The sequence below is a fragment of the Phaethon lepturus genome, unplaced genomic scaffold (assembly GCF_000687285.1).
Source record: "Phaethon lepturus isolate BGI_N335 unplaced genomic scaffold, ASM68728v1 scaffold54427, whole genome shotgun sequence".
Taxonomy (NCBI): domain Eukaryota; kingdom Metazoa; phylum Chordata; class Aves; order Phaethontiformes; family Phaethontidae; genus Phaethon; species Phaethon lepturus.
This window is the reverse complement of record NW_010555122.1, coordinates 1-21,216: the sequence shown is the minus strand read 5'-3', so window position 1 is coordinate 21,216 and position 21,216 is coordinate 1. Positions and strand designations below refer to the sequence as shown.

The window sequence follows — 21,216 nt, the reverse complement described above, 5'->3', positions numbered from 1 at the left end:
GGCCTTATTAAACCTCATACAGTTGACAACAAAACCTTTTCAAACAGATTGTTGTCCTCATAAATGCCAAATATTTTCTGAAGCTAAAAGTTTCCTTGGCTGGTCATTTAAACAAATTCCTCAATCTCGTGCCTGGACACTTTGGACATCCTGATCAATTCCTCTGTATCTAGGATGTCTTTACCTGCCAACGTAGTGTGCTCTGATTTTTTCGCTGGGCCACTTGGTATACTTCGGTCTCTTGACTGTATTTTGAAGGTGGAGTGTAGATGGAACATTACCCTTGCAAGACTTTGATAAGTTTTTGTTTGTTTTTTTAACCAAGATCCTTTCTTTGCCTGTGGTTCAAGAGCATTATACCCCCGGGGGTATAAATGTAGGTCTTCCTGTTATGAATCCTTGAAGACATCTCTGGTCCTTCTAGGTTGCATGACCAGGTATGGTTTGTCATGTCTTCTATAAAGTGGGCTAGCAGAGATGCTTAAGAACTTAGTGAATGTACCACTGGTACATTGAAGTCCTTTATATAATTTGTTTATATTTTATCCTATAGTAGATACGTATTCTTTAGTAAATGTATGTCTGTAGGACACTACATCTCCCCTCCCCCCAAGTAAGAGCGAATGTCTCCTTGGTTTAGTGAGCCTACTTGGAAAGATTCAAGTCTTAAAGTAGACTCATTAGCATGAATTCAGGGAGCTGAGCGTTATTAGATGGGTTTGTCTGTATTCGCATGTCTTATTTTTGCAGAAAATACTTACTTTGATTTTCACTGATACAGAAGGATTCAGGCATGCCACCATGAATTGCATGAGAATTCTCTAATGTGGTTAATATCTTCTTATATCTATGAAAACTATTTGTGTCAGTTTTAGATAGCACACATGCTAGTGTTTGTAGAAGTTGACCAAGACCTATTCCCAGGAACTCTTTGACAGCTTGCTTTTGCACCAGTCTAGACAATGTAGTGCACAGCAAGTGTATGGAAATGCACTTGTGTAGTAACCCTTAGGTGGTTTTGCTGACTCTGTCAACTCATATCATCATGTGGCAATTTGGGCTGAGTATAAAGAGGTGCACGTAGGAGAAAATACAGGAGTCTTGACACAGTAACAGCCATTTTTCCCCTGTTTTTTCAATGTATTGTAACTAAATGTTCTTGTCTTGATAATGTTATCTTGATAATGAGTGACATGTATTATTCTTGTTAGGTAAGATAATACCTAAAGTCGTCTTCGTTATGCTTCTGTTGTATATTGCTAAGACAGAACAGCAAAGAATTACTTCAACAAGGTTTATAAAGTTCTTAAAAGGTTTATAAGATGGGTATGGACATCAATATCATACAAGTAAATGCTATCTCTGAGTAGCAGCAAGTAATAAAACTACGCAATGTTTTATTCATTGATGTGCCTCCGAAAAGGACTTTGATGTGATGTGGGCCCAAGAAACTGATGAGAGTTGTTTCCTGTGAGGAAGAAATGTCAAGGTGGAGCTATGTAAACTTTAATAACTTTCTTTATTGCAAGAGTTGTTCTTGCTTTGGGACCAATGTGAAAACAGTGAGCTTTTGTTTTCTCAATTCTACATATATATTCCTGCTAAGCTATGGTTAGGCTGATCTAGGTTGAAATTGCATAGCTTTAGGAAGAGGAAATTTATTGTGAATTTGTTTCTATAGTTCTCAAATGGTGCTTTAAAGGTTGTGGTTTCAGACCATGTGAGATGCTTATTATTGAACTTGGCAAAGGGTAGAGACATATGGGCTGGCAAAACATCTGGGTCTGGAGAGAGGCTGTGGGCATGGTTTAAAAAGGCCTAATCAAATTTATCATTAAATTTATTATGATCCAGAAATTTCTTCCTTAATTTCAGAACTTTTTTAAAGTAAAAAAATAATTCCCTGAGAATGACAGTAGATAGTCTTTACAACACTGCCTAACAGGTGTTCTCTTGTTTCTGAAGTATACAATCAAATCCCCTTTCTCTCAGTAAACTTAGGATATGCTTACCTGTGCGGAAGATCAGGGGGTTACTGTGCAAAAGACCTAAGTTTTTGGAGTGTTTCATCATCTTCTGGTCCTCATAGGAGAAAAGAGAGACTATACTTCTTTGGAAGCAAGTCCGAGTTGTATTGCATAGGTTAGGTATTTGCTCTGTACTGATGTAGTCATGTGTTTGGTATCCTTCAAAATGGAGGAAGAAGCATTACAAGAAATACTACCCTGTAGTAATTGCCTCAAGCTTAATTCCTCTGGATGTACACTTCAAAGTCTGCATAAAATGCATGTTATAAAATTGTATTTGCAAAATGATTTAGACTTAGAGATGCAACTGATTATTGACTCTACTTTTTGTTTTCCAAGGTGGAGAAAGTACACAGAGGTGATCAGATGGATGGGCTGCTTTATCCTGCTAAGAAGGTACCACCAATAGCAAAAAGTAATATAGAGCAAGAAAAGGCATCTCAGAATGTTACTTCTTCAAAAGTAGACCCTCTGTTAAAACCAAATATGGAGACCATGCCTGCATCACTTAGTAGTGACTTCAAGCAGAAAGTTGTTAACATCTTGCTGAAGTATTCCAGTGGTCTTTGGGCTAATGCGCTTCCAAAATTGTACCAAGACACTTACCAAGTAAAATTTCCAGAAGACATTCTAAATAATCTAGAGTTGCTTTCAGATGTATGTGTAGTGGACTATGTATCTGAAGTCCCCAGAAAAGCCATCCTCTATGCTAAACCCCAAGGAGGCATTGATGAAAATCTGAATGTTGCTGAGAAAGTCCAGAGGCATGATGGGGTGAAGGCCACAGCTGAACAACAGTATGAAGAATCCAAGGACCAGTATCCAGAGAATGTAACTGTTCCTCCTCTAATTATTCCATCAGAAGGATCTGTGTCTGTCATGGTGTTAGAACTGAAAAACACTAACGAGGTCCTAATTAGGCAAGTTTTTACTTCAGAGTCTATCTTTTTTTGCTTTATTTATAAATCCGCATATTCATATTATGCAGGTCTGCCATAAGAGAACAGATGAACAAGAGGTTGCAGGACTTTGATAATGAAACTTAAGACTCCTTTTGTTTGTGTCCTTATATGGGAATTTTCTGAAACTTTGTCAGGAAAAAATGGAATTTTTTTTTAAGAAGAAAAAGCTTTTCTGACCTGGTCAATTCTATCATTAGCTTGTCTGGGAATCAAAGCAGATTTGACTTGCCATTGGAAGACTTTTTAAAATAACCCTACTATAACACATAGTAGTATTCAGATATTTCCACAGTACTTATTAAAATATTATTTACTTCTATAACTGACTTACTACTAACTAGGTGTGGCTTGAGTGTGTCCAGATTACACTGCATTTTTCATTTTGTTTGCGGATGAGCTTCCATCCAACAATAAACTACTGGTGCTTCTTCGTTTGGTCGTTTTGGTCCTCTAAGCCCAGCCTTAGAGGACAGTGTAAGAAGTGGATTGTAGTGGCTATCTTAAGTATATGTTATTGTATTGTTTCAGGAAGTACCATGATAAGCTTTCTGTATTTCATTGCTGGGATAAAACACACAAACCCTAGCAGTTCTTTAAACCTTAAAACAAACAAACAAAAAACCCAAACAATTTTTCTGGAGGATATTTAATTTTGACAATTATTTCAAATCAAGCCTAATCTTGAAAAGTTTTATATGTCACTTCAAAGGATGAATTGAGCAACTGTGTGGTAATATACTATTTTGACAGCTTTCTGTCTTTTCCCACTAGTTCCTGCAGTTTCATGTTTCATTGGATAGTTTCAGTCATTCTCAGAGGTCCTGATTAGGGTTGAAATAAGTAGGAGTGAGTTTACTTGCAGAGCCTTTCATTATGAAACTAATACTCTGTTCCTCATTGCTGGTTGGCAATATTCAATACACTAGCCTTAAGGTTGAAATCTAGATACTCTTTTTCTCTCTGGCTATCAGTAAAGTATTGGAATATTCAACCTTGAACTTCCTTTATGTGTCAGTCCACCATGTAAGTTCCCTGAAGTCATGGAATCTTAATGGCTGGTAATCTGTAGCAAAAATCCCTATACTTGGGGATTATGAGAGAAATTCTCATTTGAGAATGTTACCGTCTTTGTTTTAGCTGCTAGCACCGTTCCTATTTTGTGCTTTTTCTCAGAGAAGCCTCTTTTGTACATTGCTTATACATTTATTTTGTATACTGATCTTACCAGAAAGCATAATTTAAGGCAAGATTCTTCATCCATCATTAACATTTTTACTATGTCTGGCTGGACGACTCAATCATTTTAGCAAACAAGACAGCTGGAATTTGTGAGAGAGCCTAAGCTTAAAACAAGAAATCACAGGAGGAAGAAGTGTATCAAAGAAAAGAGGCTTTATGCTTTAGGTTGTTCGTGTGAGAGCTCTGTTTGAATTTAGTTTGACACGAAAGATGATGAAGATGAATAGTGCCAGGAAAGACAGCCAATTTAAAACATGTAATCATCTGCTGATAGAGGTACTGAAACAGTTAGACACAATGCATATTGCATGTTTTGTATTGGGAAGAGCAGAAGCAAATTATCTGTCTCTTCCAGCTTGCTATGCCAGTAGGATGTAACTGCAAAACTTTTTCCATCTTGCTGTACACCTTTTAATTTTGTCGGCATCAATAAATTGCTGTATATGTGGAGTAACAAATCTTAGCTTTCTAATCTGTTATTTTAACGATATTTCAACTAATTATTTGGGGGAGGCTTCCAGTTCCATGGATTAAACTACCATATGACACTGATGAGCTGAGGATGATTATGTTAAATTTCTCTGAAGCAACAGTTCCCAAATTTTGGACCATGGTTCTTGGACAGTATTAAAGTTTATGAATTTGTGAGCTCTTTGTAGGTGCATGCTAGTGATTAGTGGTTTCTTGGTCCTAGATACAGAAATGACTACTTAGGGTTGTCTATGTACTTCATGGGCAAGGTCATTTATCTTCAAGATGAAACTAGCCCTGAAGGGAATAGCTTTTTGCTATGACAAGAAAACGTTCATGTAGGCATACAGGAAGGGCACTGCATGAACTCACCTTTCCCATGCATGTACTAGCAGTCGCTTTCTCCTGATCTACTCAAGAACTGTGTAGCAGCTATTGGTTGATGTTGACTTTTGCAGGATCAATAAAATCAAGATTCCTCTCTCTGTCCTGGGGATGGAGCAATATCTCTTTACTTCTTTAGTATGTGGCTAAGTGTTGTTTGGCTGAAACCTTTCTACTGCAGTACTAATTAAGACAAAGCTGGAAGGTTTGGTGCTATTTCAATTTTAAGACGTGGCACAATTCTGTAAGAATTCTGATGTAGTCAGAATGAAAGTGAGGTGATGGAAACACTCCTAGATACTTGCTATACATCTACAACAGTGTGATTGAAGGCACAGATGATATGCTAGGTGCTACATTTGAATTCTCACAAGAAATAATAATTAACTGTCACCTTTTATTCTAAACTGCCTTGGGTTTCTGTGCTACAGCTTGGATACTTTTTTCCTCTTGTTCTATCTTTTTGAATGGGCAAAATTTTATAGTTTATTTCACTGTGGAAGCATACCCTCTGTTCTTTTCACAATGAAGCAGCAAGCTTTACTTGACATGTGAATTGGTTCCAGTGGAGACTAAGAATCATGCTGAATACACACTTGCAGTGTATTCACATGTATTCATTAGAGACATAGCACATCTATGTCACTAATCTCTGACAAATTAGTATCTAACACACCTTTCTGAGGTTGCTTTCCAAGATTCTTTTCTGAAGAATCTGAAAAATATTTTTCAGTTGGCTTTGAGCAACCAAAGACTTCTTCAGTATGATGCTCACCTATTACCAGAAAATAGTGAGCCAGGAAATTCTGAAAGATCCTCTACTTTTTGTTAAGATAGTCCTACTGTCTGTTAAGTATCTTTATAAAACAAATGTCAAGAAATAAACTTATAAGTAGCACAAAATGTGACTGTCACCCTGCTTCAAGTCCATTATAAAGTAGATGAATGCTTACACAGAAACAAAAGGGCTGCCATTCTGAAAAGTAGTATGTAATTGGATGGTGAAGTAGCAGGCTATCTTTAGGAAAATGAGGGTTCCCTAGAATGTGATCAGGTTTAACTTAATATTTATAACAAAGTTAGCATAGTGTGTTGGAGTACAGTATCTGCACTAATCCTGGGCATATAGCAGACCTTCGGAATAAACCTAGCTTTTTATAGGATGATAATCTAAACTGTGTGGTAGAAATGAACAGTATTAATCATTCTATGAACAAGTTTAAACAGTAGCTACTAATACAAATTTGGGAACAAGTTTTCCTTTTGTCTGCTCCAATCTGGCTTGTTTCTGAAGCATTCAGAACTTCCCATTTGGAGTTTGCAGTAAGTTTATATACTTTATATTAAAGAAGATTTATGCAGTACAAACTGCTTCAGTATGAACCATTAGGTCAGCAGAGTAATATCAGGATTGTTCTGAAGGCCAAGAGTAAACAGCACATGGTTTGACAGCTGATTTGTAAAGTTATTTTAGATGCCTTGTTTTTGATCAACCTTAGTGAAAACCTGATTAAGCTGGTGTTTGTTTATGACAGAGTAACTTCAGAGATGACGTATTAGTTGTCTTTTATACTTGGTCCCAGATACTACTCTACTCTTACAGTCAGGTTCCTCTACATGATTGTAATAACCAAGTAAGAACTCTTACTAAAAATCTAGATTATACACTGCTGGACCACGTTTAGCTGTCAACGAAAGTACTAAATTTCATGCTATTTTCTATAGCTCTGTTAATGGACAAAGAGTTTGGATACTGATGTGCTTAGAAAATGTATATATCCATAATTTACTCATGTTCATATATTCATATAAATGTTCTTAGGTTTTTATTCAGATTTTTGAAGCTGCATCCTAACTCTTCTGTTGGATTTTTTTTTTTTTTTTTTTTTTGTAAAATACTGTAGGTATGTGGGCAAAGATTATTCTTCCGCCCAGGAGCAAATGGAAGATGACATGAAAGCATACTATAGTCAGAATAGTACAGTATCACTGGCTCAATCTCTGAGCATTGGGCAACTTGTTGCAGTACATGCTGAAGAAGATGCCTGGCTGCGTGCTCGGATAATTTCTTTAGAAGACAACAGAATAAAGGCAAGAAATTACTTCTTTTGACACTTGGAGAAAGACTTGAAACAATCTTTGTTTTTGAGATACACAGTCAATGCCTAAATATGCTGCACTAGCATTCTTTCCTTTCTTGCCCTGAAGTACTATTTTCAGTTATACAAGAAGTTAAGACTTTTTTGAAGTCATGTGATTGCCAAAATGAAATGGTCTTTCAGGGTTTTTTTCCATAAATAGTTTGAGTTTGGGGGTTTTATTTTGGGTTTTATGTGGGACTGGGCCGTATAGCACTTTTGTACTGAAAACATACCTTGATAGTCTTGGGAGGAATGGGTGTTGTAGCACTGTTTGGAGCGGGACAGGGAAGAACAAAATTCACTTGTTGATAGGTCTTGTTTGAAGTCTTGTGCTGAAGCATCTATTACATGCACTAAATAGCAAGACAATGAGAAGGGTATAACTTGTGTTCCCTTCCAGGCAGGTCTGGTATTCTGGGAGTTATATGTAGTGTACATTTTAGTTAAAGTCTTTTGAGATTATTTAACTCCTCTATTGAACTATTCCTGGGCAAAACAGACTCTTCTTGCCATCTGAAATGAAACTAGAACATATGATAGGACTGTAAAAAAAGTTTCAAACTTCAAATTATTTCTTGCCTAGTCAAACATGAATGATTCCTTCTTATTTTTTGTTTCTTTCCCTGGTTAGGTGACTTTTTACCCAGATCTGCTTAACGTACTTCTAAAGTTGATCCGTTTCATAAATATTTAAATAGCACATGTATTAGAATTGAGGTTTTTCTGAAAGTTAGTGTCATATGCTTCAGCTGGAACTTGGAGGGGGTTGTCAAAACTCAGTTTTGTAAAAGATTGTTTCGCTTAGAGAAGTGGCAAGGACATTGATAGCAAGCTTGCCTCTAATTTCTGTCTAGCTAGAGTTAACAGCCAAAAGAAGGCTACTGCTGTATTGCGGCATTTGCTGATTATCTTCTGACACAGTGTTCAGACTCCCTTTTCAATATTTGGTATGCAAACATTTTGCGTGATAGAGTTTAGAAAACAGTTGTGAAAATCCGTGTCAAAGCCTTCTTTCTCTCACTTTTGCTCCAATTATTTGCTACCAATCAGCAGTTTCCCCACTGGTTTCCTGCATTGACTGTGGTCATTTGTATGAAAGTTTCTATAACCATAAATCAAAATTATTCTCTTAATGTTGTAAAAACAAAAGGCAAAACATAGAATGGCACTGAAGTGGTATTTGACTTCTTAACACTTTCAAAACTTTACAAATAAAAATTGCTGCTTTATTACCTTTCTTCATGTGGTTTGAGGTAATATGTGCTGAGTCCTTCCAGCACTGTTCCTATTAAGAGCTGAGATTCTGTGGAACAGTTGCAGAGGATGGTTTTACAGAGATCTTGAGAAGAAGGCTTTCCCTGAAAACTCTGAACATTCAAGTAGTGAAATAAACAGAGACTAATGGCATTATATACTACTAAATTAGTGAAAAGTGATTTGTCTGGCTTCACGGGGAAGGTGGTAACAGTATGTTTTCCCTAGACTCAGGAAAACATATTTACAATTATATTCAGGATCTTACACTTTTATTCCCTTTTCCATTATCAGGTATGCTATGTTGATCATGGCTTCAGTGAGTTTGTTGAAAGCAACAGTGTGCACAAACTACAGAAACAGTTCAATTTGCTTCCATTTCAAGCTGCAAAATGTAAACTGGCAGGTAAGAGAAAGCCAGTGTTGACTATACAGCTTGCTGTTGCATGATTTATGGGTTGAAGCATCTAAGTCTGGGGGTTTTGATCCTTGTTTGTAATAATTCTATGTATGTTAGATTTTGTCCAAGACAGCCAGTCTAAGCAGACATAGGTAGGCATGGAAAGAAGAAGAAGGAAGAAAGGAAGGATATGAAGGAGAGCTTTATAAAGAAACCTTGATATTAGAAGACCTTGATGCCCAGTATCTCTGTAGTGGAGCTTAGTTGTTGCTACACTTAGCTTGGATGTCTTTGTCCCTTTAATATTTGCAAGCCTAAAGAAATACAAGGAAATATTTGCTGTTGTGTGAAGCAATGTACTAGCACAACTCCTTTTTCCACAAATGAGGCACATCTGTTGTGGCCAGTCAGGCAATATTCCTAAACATGATCCTGTATTGTTATTTTAAAGTGATCCTTCCCCTTTCAGTACTTGCATACTTGCAGACCTCCTAGACTGTGCTGGAAATTACTTAGCTTCCTGACACAGTTAGGCATTTATAACTTTTCAAAAATATTTTATTTTAAATATATAAAAATGCCATGAATGAGCCTTTGTTTGGTTGGTTTTTTAATACTTGGATGCATTCCTTTTTGTTTACACATTTGCCTTGACTGTTTCTGAAGAGGATCTTTTTCTTTCCCCCACGTCCCCATATGGCTTTCTGTGTTAAAAAGGTGGAAATTAAGCAGAATGCAAGTAGCGGTGCAGTAGAACTTGCTGGCTACATCCTGATTCTTGGAAAGATTCCTGTTGTGAACACAGATCTGATTATTATTTCTCCCTTTGAATACAGCGACACATAAAAAGTATGGTGTGTCTTACAGGACTGGAAGTCTTCTGTGATGATCCTGTCCTAGTTAAGACGGTGGAATCGCAGACATGCTCCAAGATATTTGCTGTGGAAATACTGGAAAAGAGTGATATTCCTCTTCTTGTTCTCTATGACACTTCCGGAGAAGACGATATCAACATCAATGCTACTTGTCTGAAGGCGTTGTATGACAAGTCCCTTGAATTGCACCTACAGGTACCATCTTCCTGTTTCCTTCTTAATTCATTAAAAATCATTGACCACTAAGGCCTTGGATAGACAAAAAACAGTACCCAGAAATTTGCTAAGTTTATGTGTATGTTCTTTTCCCCCTTTTTTTGTCAAAATCTTACCATTGCAGGTGGATGCACTATATACAAATGTCAGAGTAACCAGCGTTTTCTCTGATGGAAGCCTGTATTGCCAAGTGCCATCTAAAGGCTTGTCTAGACTTTCTGAAATCTTGCAGAAACTAGAAGACTACTTCCATTACAAGGTAGGTTCTATGGTGAGAGACCATTACAAAGTAAGTTCTATGGTGATAGAAGTGGTGAAGCCTTTCTTCAGAGTGTACCAATCATTTCCTTGCACATAAGTTGAAGTTTCTGAGGTAGCCATAGATTATTCAAAAAGGCTATGAATTCTCTTCCTAATTTCTTGGGGTACATTCTTCAGTGTGAAAAGTGTCTTTTGATGCTTCTTGTTCACAAGCTGCCTCTAAGGCTTCAGCAACTACTTACAACTTTCCTTGAATAGTTAGAACAGTAACAGCACAGCTTATAATGGGAAGCTTCCAATAGAAACTGCATCAGATGGTATAAAGCCTGTGGAGATACTGCTTTTTTTTTTTTTAAAGTTTTACTTACATGATAGAGTTGAGGTGCGTAAAGAGCCTGTCCCACAGCACATATGCAAAGTGACAATAAAAGCAGCGTAACCAAGGTGTGTTCTTTTTAGCCTGTCTTCCTTGGAGATTCGATAGCTTTGATCTGATCTGCTGCATATCTTGTCCTTATACCCTTGGCTTTTGAATGTTGTGGCTAATTTCAACTAGAACTGCTCTATAGGAGGTGTTTTCAAAAGTCTTAAGTTGCTTTAAAATAGGCATGTGTCAGAGATGTGTGACATTCCACCAGCCATTTACAGACACATGCAACAACCCTTTACTAGAGTCAAGAGGATCTATACAAAAGAGAAGAAATCTTAAGAGTCGAATTTGTTCAACATTCAGCTGAGCCTTAGAGAACCAAACCATGAAATGCAGATCCTTAAAGGTCCTGTTAGAACTGCTGCTTGTGAAACTACTCTGTCAAAGTGGTTTTAGGTGTAGAAGCTGAGCATTAGACCTGTGGAAAACACACTGTCTGGAAATACTTTATATTGAACATGTCTCAGTGATCAAGATTCAGTTTCAAGCAAGCTAAACACTGAAGGAAAGCATATAGAACCCTGAAAGGTTTAGCAACACAAAGGCAGGCAGCCAGACATGTATTTCAAAAGTTCAGATTTTCTGGACAGAGCATATATTAGGTTCTTGTTCCTATCAAAGAGAGACTTTGACATTCAGAATCTTTTAATATTAATCTGTATATGGAGGTAAAAGAAGCAATATTGACTTTGCAGCTTATCTTGAGGGTTTTTATTTTGCCTGAGAATTTAAACAAACTACAGTGTTAATGGGTCTTCAAATGGACTTTCTTCATGCTTTTTATAGCATAGTGGGGTTTTTTTATAGTGTATGATATTGGATCATTACGGTGAATATCACCCCCATGAGATTTTTCGTTTGAGTCTGTAGTAAATTTGGTTTGTTAAATATCTCAACAAATTATGTGTTCTAGAATATAACCTAGGAGCTTCTTCAGTTGTCTGTCACAGTTCTAAACTTTTCAGAACATTAAAATGATGGTCAGTGATTTCATATTCTGTGTTTCCAAATGTGGGTTTTTTCCCCAGCACTTTATATTCTCTCATATATCTGTAAGATACACAGCTTGGAATTAAAGCTTTACTGATGGGGGAAGCTTAAAACGATAAGAAATGCTTCTGAGGCTGGAAAGCGACTTCATATTTGAAATAGAGTTTTTGCTTCTCAGAACTCTTTATTCTATGTGTGGCTTTTGAAATGGTTAGTTGAGTGGCAGATAGCAATATCTCCATGCTTTTTAACTTCTGTTTTTATATTTGCAGCAGACATCTGAGTTTAATGTATCATTACCTTTCTGTGGCAAAATCTGCTTGTTTCCTTCCAAAGGAAAATGGGCACGTGTAGAGGTAAGAAGTATTCAAAGAACAAGCTACAGAGAAATGTCTTGTCTTTTTGTTCAGATAAATATGAATCCTTAGTTTCTGTGAAACTTGTTACAGTGTATGTGTCACTGTTGTGTTTTTAACCTCAAAACAATGCTTCCTTTCTTCTTTCAGATAAGAATTATTCACACTAGACGGGCACTTGATGTGCAGTTCATGGATACTGGAACAGTTGCAACTGTAAAAGTATCAGAGCTTAGAGAAATCCCACCACAATTCCTGAGAGAAGTAATTGCAATACCTCCTCAGGTATACAAATATGTTAAAGCTAACCTATGCTAGATCTCTTGGCGGTGTTTGTTGTGCTGTTACCTGAAGGTTTGTGTAATGAAATTTTGTTTTGTTTAATAGCATTCAATATTGGAGTCTATTTCACTGTGCATCTTTGCCTGAAATAAATCAAAAGGTAGTCTCATCTATTGACAGCATGTTGTGCATGTGTAATGGTAATGGTTTTGCATGTTCCTCTGTCTCTTTCTGTTTGTCAAAGATTGAATCTGTCAGCATTAATGAAATTTCTGTGAATAGGAACTTACGGACTAAATTCCATGTTACTAAATTATACTTTGTATACTTAATTCTTTTCTTAGGCTATAAAATGCTGCCTAGCAGATCTGCCTCCTAACACTGGCATGTGGACTCCAGATGCTGTGCTGTGGCTGAGAGACACTGTAATGAATTGTCCTGAATTTAGCATGAAGGTAAATAACCAATATGCTTATGTGACTTGAAATCCACAGGTGTGTGGAAAGAGCATTGAAAGAACAACTCTAGAAGCTTAACCACTCATCAAATTATTTTTGTTATAGAAATTTAAAAGCTTGTAGCGAGCTCTTGGACATAAATTCTATACTAAGTCCTTTTTTTATGACATTTGGCATAAAACTTACTTGCGTAAGCCTGGTAGAAGCTTCTCTTTCCTCCTCAAGAATTTAGCAACTGATTGCCTTTCACATTTTGCTATGCCCATCCGAATATGTAGCTAGAGTTATTTTACTAACTGATAAGAAAGAAATACAGTTGTTAATGTTTCACCACATAAAAAGATACAACTGTTAAGTTAATCTTAAGTTATTTTTGTGCCTTTTGTGGGTATAGCTTTTTCTCCTTCTGGCCTTGGAAAGCAGCTTTATTTTTTGTTTGCTTTTTCTAATCAAGTGGATGTAGTAGAAACTGTTTTGTACTTAGAATTTCTGTTATCTTTGAGATAAAATTATTTCTACTTGCAATGTTCCTATCCAGTTTAATTAATTGAAAACACACTTCTAAAGAAGTCTATTACTAGCCGCAGACTAAACAAAGCTAATTTCCTCTTAAAAATCTGATTCTAGATACTGTTACAGCACTTTGAGAAAGTGCTTTGTAGCTTTCCTTTACCTTTTTGCTTGCTTTAACACTGGAGACCTTATAGTTAAAACATAGCTCCTCTAGTGTGGGACTTATGACTGTTGCATCTGGCTTTTCGAAACAGCCTCTTCCAAGATAGTTTGAGTTTGGTACTAATTTTTGCTTGATTAAATAATAGATGACAGATGTATAGTTCAATTGTGGAAAGTTTTTATTCCTGGCTAGGAAAACGAACAGAAGAATCTGTAAAGAAATGTTGTACACTTTGTCAAATTAAAATTTCAGTGCTTTACTATCAGTAATGCTCACATATCTGATGTTAAATAAGAAAATATTTTATGTTGGTGCTTTAAATTTATGCATGACACAAACCTGGAGGCTTTTTTAATCTTTATTTTTTTCCCATCCTTAGTTTACTAGGCTTCATCTCCCATAATGAGATTCTCCCATGAAGAGAATTTTGAAGGATTAAGTGTTAATGTTTAATAGCATTACTTAGTTGTTTAGATCTGTTTGGACACTGACTACTGTTCTCCTGAAAACTAGAATTTTACATATACCTGTTGGGCAGAACAAAGCTCAATTCAAGCTTTATATTTGCTTTACATTAGTGGGATAGCTGCATTAGTGGAAATGCTCTTCTTAGCTGCTGTAGGTAGCTTACTATCCAACAACTTCATTAATATATTGGAGAGAACCTTGAAAATACTTACAGAATTCTATGTGCATGTAGAATGCAATGAACTGTTGCTGCTTTTTCTGTTAAAGGCTTTACTGTTCTGTACGAAGTCAGATATGCATTTAATAGTTATTAACTGGAAGTTAAACCGTATTTTGTTTTCCAAGGTGGTTAAACAGGATGGTTCAAAGGGAATTGCACACATTTACTTGTTTGCTCCAGAGAATTTCCCAGACGTGGATCATAGTGTCAATCGGCAGATCAAAAATGCAGACTTGTGGAAGCATCAGAAAGATGTTTTCTTGAGTGTTACACCCAGTGGCACTAGCTCCGCAAAAGAGACAAGTGGTGCTGTTTCATCCCTACGGTTAACTAGTGGAAGGCTAGAGAAGAGTTCCTCTGATACAGCCAGAGAACCCAGCAGTGCAATGTCTACCATTGATATGCCTCCCCCTCTACCCTTGTCAAAGACTGGTGAGCTCATGGATGTCTATGTCTCAGTGGCCTGCCATCCAGGTCATTTTATTGTCCAACCTTGGAAAGAGCTACATAATCTGGAAGCCTTAATGGAAGAAATGATCTTGTACTACAGCAGGGCAGAAGAGAAACTTGTGAACGTTGAAAAAAACAAGCTGTATGCAGCTAAAATTGAAAATCAGTAAGTAGATACTCAAATTAAAAACAAAATCTTTGAAGGCAAGCCTAGCTCTGCATTGTCTGCATTGTTAACAAGGTGGCAGATGTCCAATGATACCTGAGAGATTAAGGGAGTAAATGAGGTTGCAGTCTCTTCATGCTTCTAGATTGTAGTTGGAATCTCTTCAAATCATACTAGATCTGGGAAGCTTGAGACATGTTGGTTAAGATCTTTTGGTTGTGTATTATTTTTCTGGTGCCTTGACAGTGTGTGAAAGCAAATTCAAATTGTCTATTCTTGTTCTCTCCCTTTTTAGGTGGTACAGGGTCATAATAAAAGGAATTCTCAGAAATGGGTTTTTGTCAGTATATGAGCTGGACTATGGTAAACATGAGTTTGTCAGCATAGAGAAAGTACAGCCACTCATGGATCCATTTAGAAAACTACCTTTCCAAGCTATAACAGCTCAGCTTGCAGGTAGGTAGTAAGCATTGAAATTTTTTTTTTGTTAAAAGTCTTTACAGCAGTGGGAATACCAAATGAACAGAAATGTAAAAGGGGACAAAGCCAAAGGTTAGTGATGTAATTGTTTTTTGCTGAAGTAAGCATCTATTTGCTTGCAAAAACGTGCTTAATACATGCATGTTTGTCATCAAAGTAGCTCTGCTTTTCTTCTTGACATAGGTGGTGATAGTTCTGTTCTATTATTTGTTTCTTTATTTTAATGCAGCACTTTTAGTTACCATGTATAAAACTGAAGATTGCTTAAACTTTCCCATCAGCTGCTTTTTGTTGCCATAAATATTTATCATTTAATGTATGCAATGTTTAATATGCAAAAGGACACAGGGAAATCAAATTGGTTTTGGTTACTTAAACATAACCCTTTTTGAAGTGTGAAAGTTATGATGTATCTGTTGATAAGAACTTAAATTCTGATTATCCTAATGTACGTAAAGTTAGGAACTAGATGCTGAGTTTCTGAAGAAGTTTTTCATATATTATCTTGCCCCTACTGTAATTTACTGTTTTCCAGTGCATATTTGGAATCCAAAGTTGCCTGAAATATATTGGTGTTCTCAAACAAACAAACAAAAGAACTCCACAAGGGGGGTGGAGGATTTCAACAGACTTAAGTAGGATTAATTTAATTGAGAATACGGGGCACAGAGAGTGTGTATACATCTGATAGAATTAAAAAAATAAAACTTCATCTCTCCTTGCTGTCTTTTCTTTCCTTTTCCAATTTTTTCTTTCATTTCTGCATTGCTTTCAGATGTATGTGTCTCTTCTTATTCAGTTGCTGCTTTCTGATGCTGTTTGGTCAGCACTAGTCTAGACTTCAGTTACAGAATATACTTGTCTGAAGTGACAGGCCACAAAGTTGGTGCTCTGATCCTAGGTTGCCTTCTGTGGATCCGCTTTCCTGCATAGCCTCAGTGTGACCTTGGGGGTTGCTTTAAACTCGTGATGGTGGATGTCTTATCGACAGGCTGGGGTCCTAGGAGTGCAGTGCTGAAATGAAGCTGATTTCTAGCTGTGTCTGTCTGCTGGGGTAGTACAGGACCCAGCTGAGCAAACCTGCAAGTCATCCAATTTTCCTGCTTCACAGAATCCCAAGTAGCTAGTTAAGTTGGCCTCTGAGCTGCTTCATATTGTCAAAGCAGGCCAGCTGAGCCTGGAAGACCGGTAACTATTGTCTTGCTATTCTTCCACTTCTTTTCCTCTTTTTTCATGTCTGCTACCCCTCAGTCTTTGGTCTGTTTGCCTGTAAAATCCCATTTGCTTCCCCACAAGGCTTTCCTAGCATTAATTACCCTTTCTTAACTGTTGATGAACTGTTGACTTCTCATCCCTTCTGTAACCTGCAAGGAGCTGTGTTCCTGTGGTGTCCTCTCCTATCAGCAGCAAGCTGCTGCTAATAGTAAAAGCAAAGTGTTGTCACTTTGCTGTTTTGCTGCTTTTATCCATAAGTTGTTGTTTGGGTATTCATGCACAATACTTGAGCCCCTTGTGTCTAGATGCTGTACACCAGCAGTGGTCTGGGGAGACTGAATTCCAAGTCTGCAGGAGGCACTTCTGTCTTGGTAGATTACAGACATATTCAAAAACCTGTTTGGGTTCTATCACATCCCTGAGCAGACTTGACTTTGTGGGATGCTGCTGTCAAAAAATTAGCAGCAGTTGTGAGGCATTTAGGCAGCATTTCTCTTCATTTCTGCTCTCTGCAGATACAGTTTGGGACTTGAAGGTTTGGCAGATTGTTTTAGTTGCTGATGCTGCTTTGAGATGAAGAAAACTTCATCTAAAGCAAGAGCAACATGACAAATAATTTCAGCAACTTCAGGAAGAAGACAAAGAGATAGTTTGTTTTGAAAGGATCTTTAGTTTCCTTTTTGTCATGTTTCCTAATATGCCTTGATCATGCATGGCAGCTGATGTACTTGGAATTACTCAGTGTGTTAGTGCATTTGCCTTTCACTTCTGCAAACTTGTCCATATCTTTAGACTTCAAGAAAAAATTAATGTCCTAGTCTCTGTAATAATTAAGCTTGTTGGCATGGGAGATGAGTGAGCTTGTGTTTCTTTTTTAGAGTTAAGCCGCATTCGGTAGCACTTGAATATCTGTTTTCTCAAGTACTTAAACTCCCCCCACTTTGTTATAAACTTAATCATTCTAACTGGCCTAGTCTATAAATGACCTTCTGTTTTGCTTTGCATTTGTTCTAGGAGTGAAAAGCCAGCAGTGGTCAGAAGAGGCATCAATAGTGTTTCGGAATCTTGTAGAGAAGAAACCCTTGGTGGCACAGATACAGGCAGTTAACGAAAGTACTAACTCCTGGGATCGAAAAATAGTGACTTTTCTAGTGGACACATCTCTTCCAGACACTGATATATGGATTCATGATTTTGTGTCTCAAAGTCTTGTGGAATTTTCAAAAGATGATTAATCAGCACTTCTGAAATGTAGCAGCTCAGATTTTTTAGCAATAAAACAAGTAACCAGCTTTGAAGAGAAATATAACTACTACATGGCTTTGAAGACAACAAGGTGATAAAACTGAAAAATCTGTGTTCTGTGAAAAGGGTTTGTTTAACAAGTTTGGGTTCTGTCGACTTCAGTTGACTTTCTGAAAATTTGCACTTTGTTTACCACTGTAATGCTAGAATGTTTGGGTGAAAATATTAAAAAAGTTATTTATCAATAAAACAATGTTGACTTTTGTTCTTGTGATATTTCCCTAATTTTGGGGGGCATTTTGTCTCCTAGCTATTATTCAGAGCCATTACTGGGTAATCCTCCCTTTTTTTTTAACTAGCATTTTTACTACTTGGGAAACATGGAAGCCGTCTGCAATATTTCTGAATTTACCATCAGAGACATGCGTTATTGATGGGTTTTTCCCCCTTCCCTAACTTCATAAGAGTTGAATAGTTGAAAATGCGTGGGGCCTAACTTTCACAGAAGGGTATGCACCTCTGTGTGCTTACTAGTCTGCTTGCTGTTCCTTAGCAATGATGCCACTTTTCTGAACTCTCTGCTCCCCTCCTCACGCCACCCCCATGACTGGTTCCTAAACTCAAGGCATTCTTTTCCCTCTTTTTTGGTAACTCATTTTCATGTACGCTTCTGAAAAATTTTCTCCCTGGAGACAGCAAGCAATGTCCTATAAGCATGAGGATCGGTGCTTAAAGTCCTCTGAACACAGGTTTTTTTGACCTACTTTAGAGCCTACTTTATTTTTGGCCTTAGAGAGGAGGTGTAGACATCATTATATTTCATAGTCTGCTGCCTAGATTTGAATTTGCTTGCCATAGTCCCTTGAGATTGTTAAATACAGCACTGAAGCTTTACATAGTGATTGCTAGCAAAAGGAATTTTTCTGCTGTGCATAGCTATATAACCTCTCTAGTAATACACAAGCTGAGCTAAGAAGTTTGGCCAGCATGCTGTCAGCATGACTAAAGGAGGCTGGACAGAAAGGGAACCATGACTTGAAAGGTGCAGTGCATATGTAACATTAGGATGGGAGAAAGAAAATGCATGCAAATATTCAGAGTAAACAAACTGTTTAAGCATGAAAGGCTTATATTTGCATGCTCTTAGTCTAATTCTGGTGTAGTTCTGGAGAAGGTCTAAGCTAAGCAGCAAGGAGACCTCTTGGAAGTCTCCTGAGTGTCTGTCTGCCTGGATGGTACACGGGGTATAGCAGAGCCCTTATGAATAGACAGGGCTGTGATAAACTAGCAAACTGCTAATTTAATGCAAATTTCTAGTTAACATGGTCCTGTCCATATTTAAGTATGCTGAAGTGACACTCTTAAGTGTACTTGTTGAGGGAGCAGTTACATTAACACCTGAGATACTAATAATTTTTGATACTATTTTCTCCTTCCTCAGCTGCCACTGCAGAGAAGGTGAAGAATGCAGGTGCAGGAATCAATGTGATGATGAACTGCTGCAGGATAGACTTTGATCCAGAAGTTTCCTTCTCTGTAGGACTGCTTCTGAGCCTGAAAATCTGAATGGTGCAGGTCATTAGGATGAGACAAGCATTTTCCTGAGCTCCTGAAGAGTGAGAGTTTTCCTATGTGTCCAAGAGCATAGGCCACCTTCATCCACAATCTTGTAAAGTTGATGGCTTAGGGCATTTTGCTGGAACTGTTTCAAAGTTTGTCTGGTTGTGTGAGAAATGCCCATGCTGCATTTGCATCCTTTGAGGCTTGGGGAGCTGCTGTTGGCCAATAGTGGACTTGCACCTGTGAACTCATGGAGCAGGCTTTGGGGCTCTACACTTGTAGTATTAGGGGAAAGAGCCTGGCAGGTGTTCAAGAGGCTTGAGGTGCTTTTTGGCTTGTTGTCTGCCCCTTCTGGAGTATGCCTCACCCTCTCCTTGGTTGTTGGTGGCTGCTCCAGAGTCTAAAAAACCCAGGCCAGAAGCAAAGACAACACTTGTACAGCCTCATGCATTTGCACAGCTCAATGCTGGACTTTGCTTTGCATGTTGGTAAAACGGGCTGCAGTCTTAACTGACCAGCAAACCCAAGAGCACCACTCTCCATGTGGTGAATCATTTTATGGATACACTGAGTGTACACCCAACCCAAAGTTACTAACACCATGCTGCGTGCAATTCATACGCTGTATCCAGAGGCTGCACTAAGATATTTCCCCACCTTCATACCCACTGTACAGTACCACCTCTGTCTTAGGTAGCTCCACTACACTACAGGTACTCTGCTGTTACGTTATTTTATCTACTGTCATCTTCCACTGTCTCTGATTTTGGTTGCAGAGCGATGATTTTACACCTGCTTTTAATGTTACTTTTTTACCCCACTGACCAGCCTGTAAAATTCTCTGATACATTTGCTAACTTACCTGCTGGTGCTATTTGGGCACATTTTGTGCTCTGGCTTTGAAAAATGTGCAGAAGGTGTTGGCTGTACACAATACTGAACACTCTGAGTTTGTTAAGTTCCCGATCCATAAAGTAGTTAGTGTACTTAGTAATTAGTCTGCTATCCCTAGGAGGCGTTAGACCTGCCTGCTCTGCCTAAGTTGTTAATTCACACAGAACGCTGTGTGGCTTTTAACAGTTTTTCGGCAGTCTGTGTTTGGGATTTGTTGTGAATGGTTTCTCTGCTTTCGTGAATGCACGACACCTCACCGGGCATGCTTCTGTGGCATGTATCTGAATCAAGCAGGTGGTGGAGCTACTGTTTTGCGTGATCTTTCCATTCTAGTAGCTATTACAAAGGCCTCCACAGGAATCCCGCATGCAGTTCTGGGCACTGTACTACAAGAAAGATCTGGATTAGTTACAGAGAATCCAGATGAAAGCAAGAACAATGGAAGACTAGAAAAGCTGGCTTAAATAGAAGGATTTGGAGTTAGTCTGGATAGGAGAAGGCTAAGGAGGAGAACAGTTCCAGAAGTTTTCACTGGTAAAGAATCTGGTTTTGTATGTAGAGAAAACAGGACATGTAAAGGCTTGAATTGTGGAAGGGTAAGTTTAGGTTATATGTTAGGCAATCTTTAGAGAGGGGAAAGCCTGGAAATTCACTGGAACTCCAGTTTTATTATAAATGCCAAAAACAGGTAGAATGTACCAGCAGAAGCCCAGCTGATCCTCCCTTGGGATGTGGAGATGGAGTGTGTGGTTCCTGGGACCCCACTCAAGATAGCTTTCCAGCCAGAAAACGGGAATGCAGCATTGTTAGGCATGTTTTGTGGATCATTGTGAATTTTATAAACTGGAAAATGAGCATTCATTACCTAGGGAAATCAGATGGCATGGTAATAATTGAAAAAAAAAAGCAGATCTCTTACTTTCCCAAGGCTGTGAACAATAAGCACTTTCAAACCACCTCTTTTCTACTTATCCCATCTCACCCACATTTTGTTCAGTTTACAAAGTTTAAGTGGACCTGTTTTCATCTCCCAGTGTGTTAACCCCAGGTCATGTTGGGGAACTCTGTTTCTGCCCCTCTACTCCACTCTGGTGAG

At 37.9% G+C, this 21,216-nt stretch overlaps 1 protein-coding gene across 1 annotated transcript; it reads left to right on the top strand.

Moving 5' to 3' along the window:
- Positions 1–2,366: 2,366 nt before the first annotated feature.
- On the top strand, positions 2,367–17,656 carry TDRD7 (tudor domain containing 7; the record flags this gene model as incomplete). The annotated part of the gene is made up of 11 exons (XM_010292044.1): positions 2,367–2,947; positions 6,988–7,174; positions 8,773–8,884; positions 9,746–9,948; positions 10,094–10,228; positions 11,923–12,006; positions 12,157–12,291; positions 12,633–12,743; positions 14,236–14,726; positions 15,022–15,182; positions 17,436–17,656. Coding segments are annotated over 11 exons (2,421 nt in total), but the record flags the coding sequence as incomplete, so codon positions are not given.
- Positions 17,657–21,216: the final 3,560 nt, after the last annotated feature.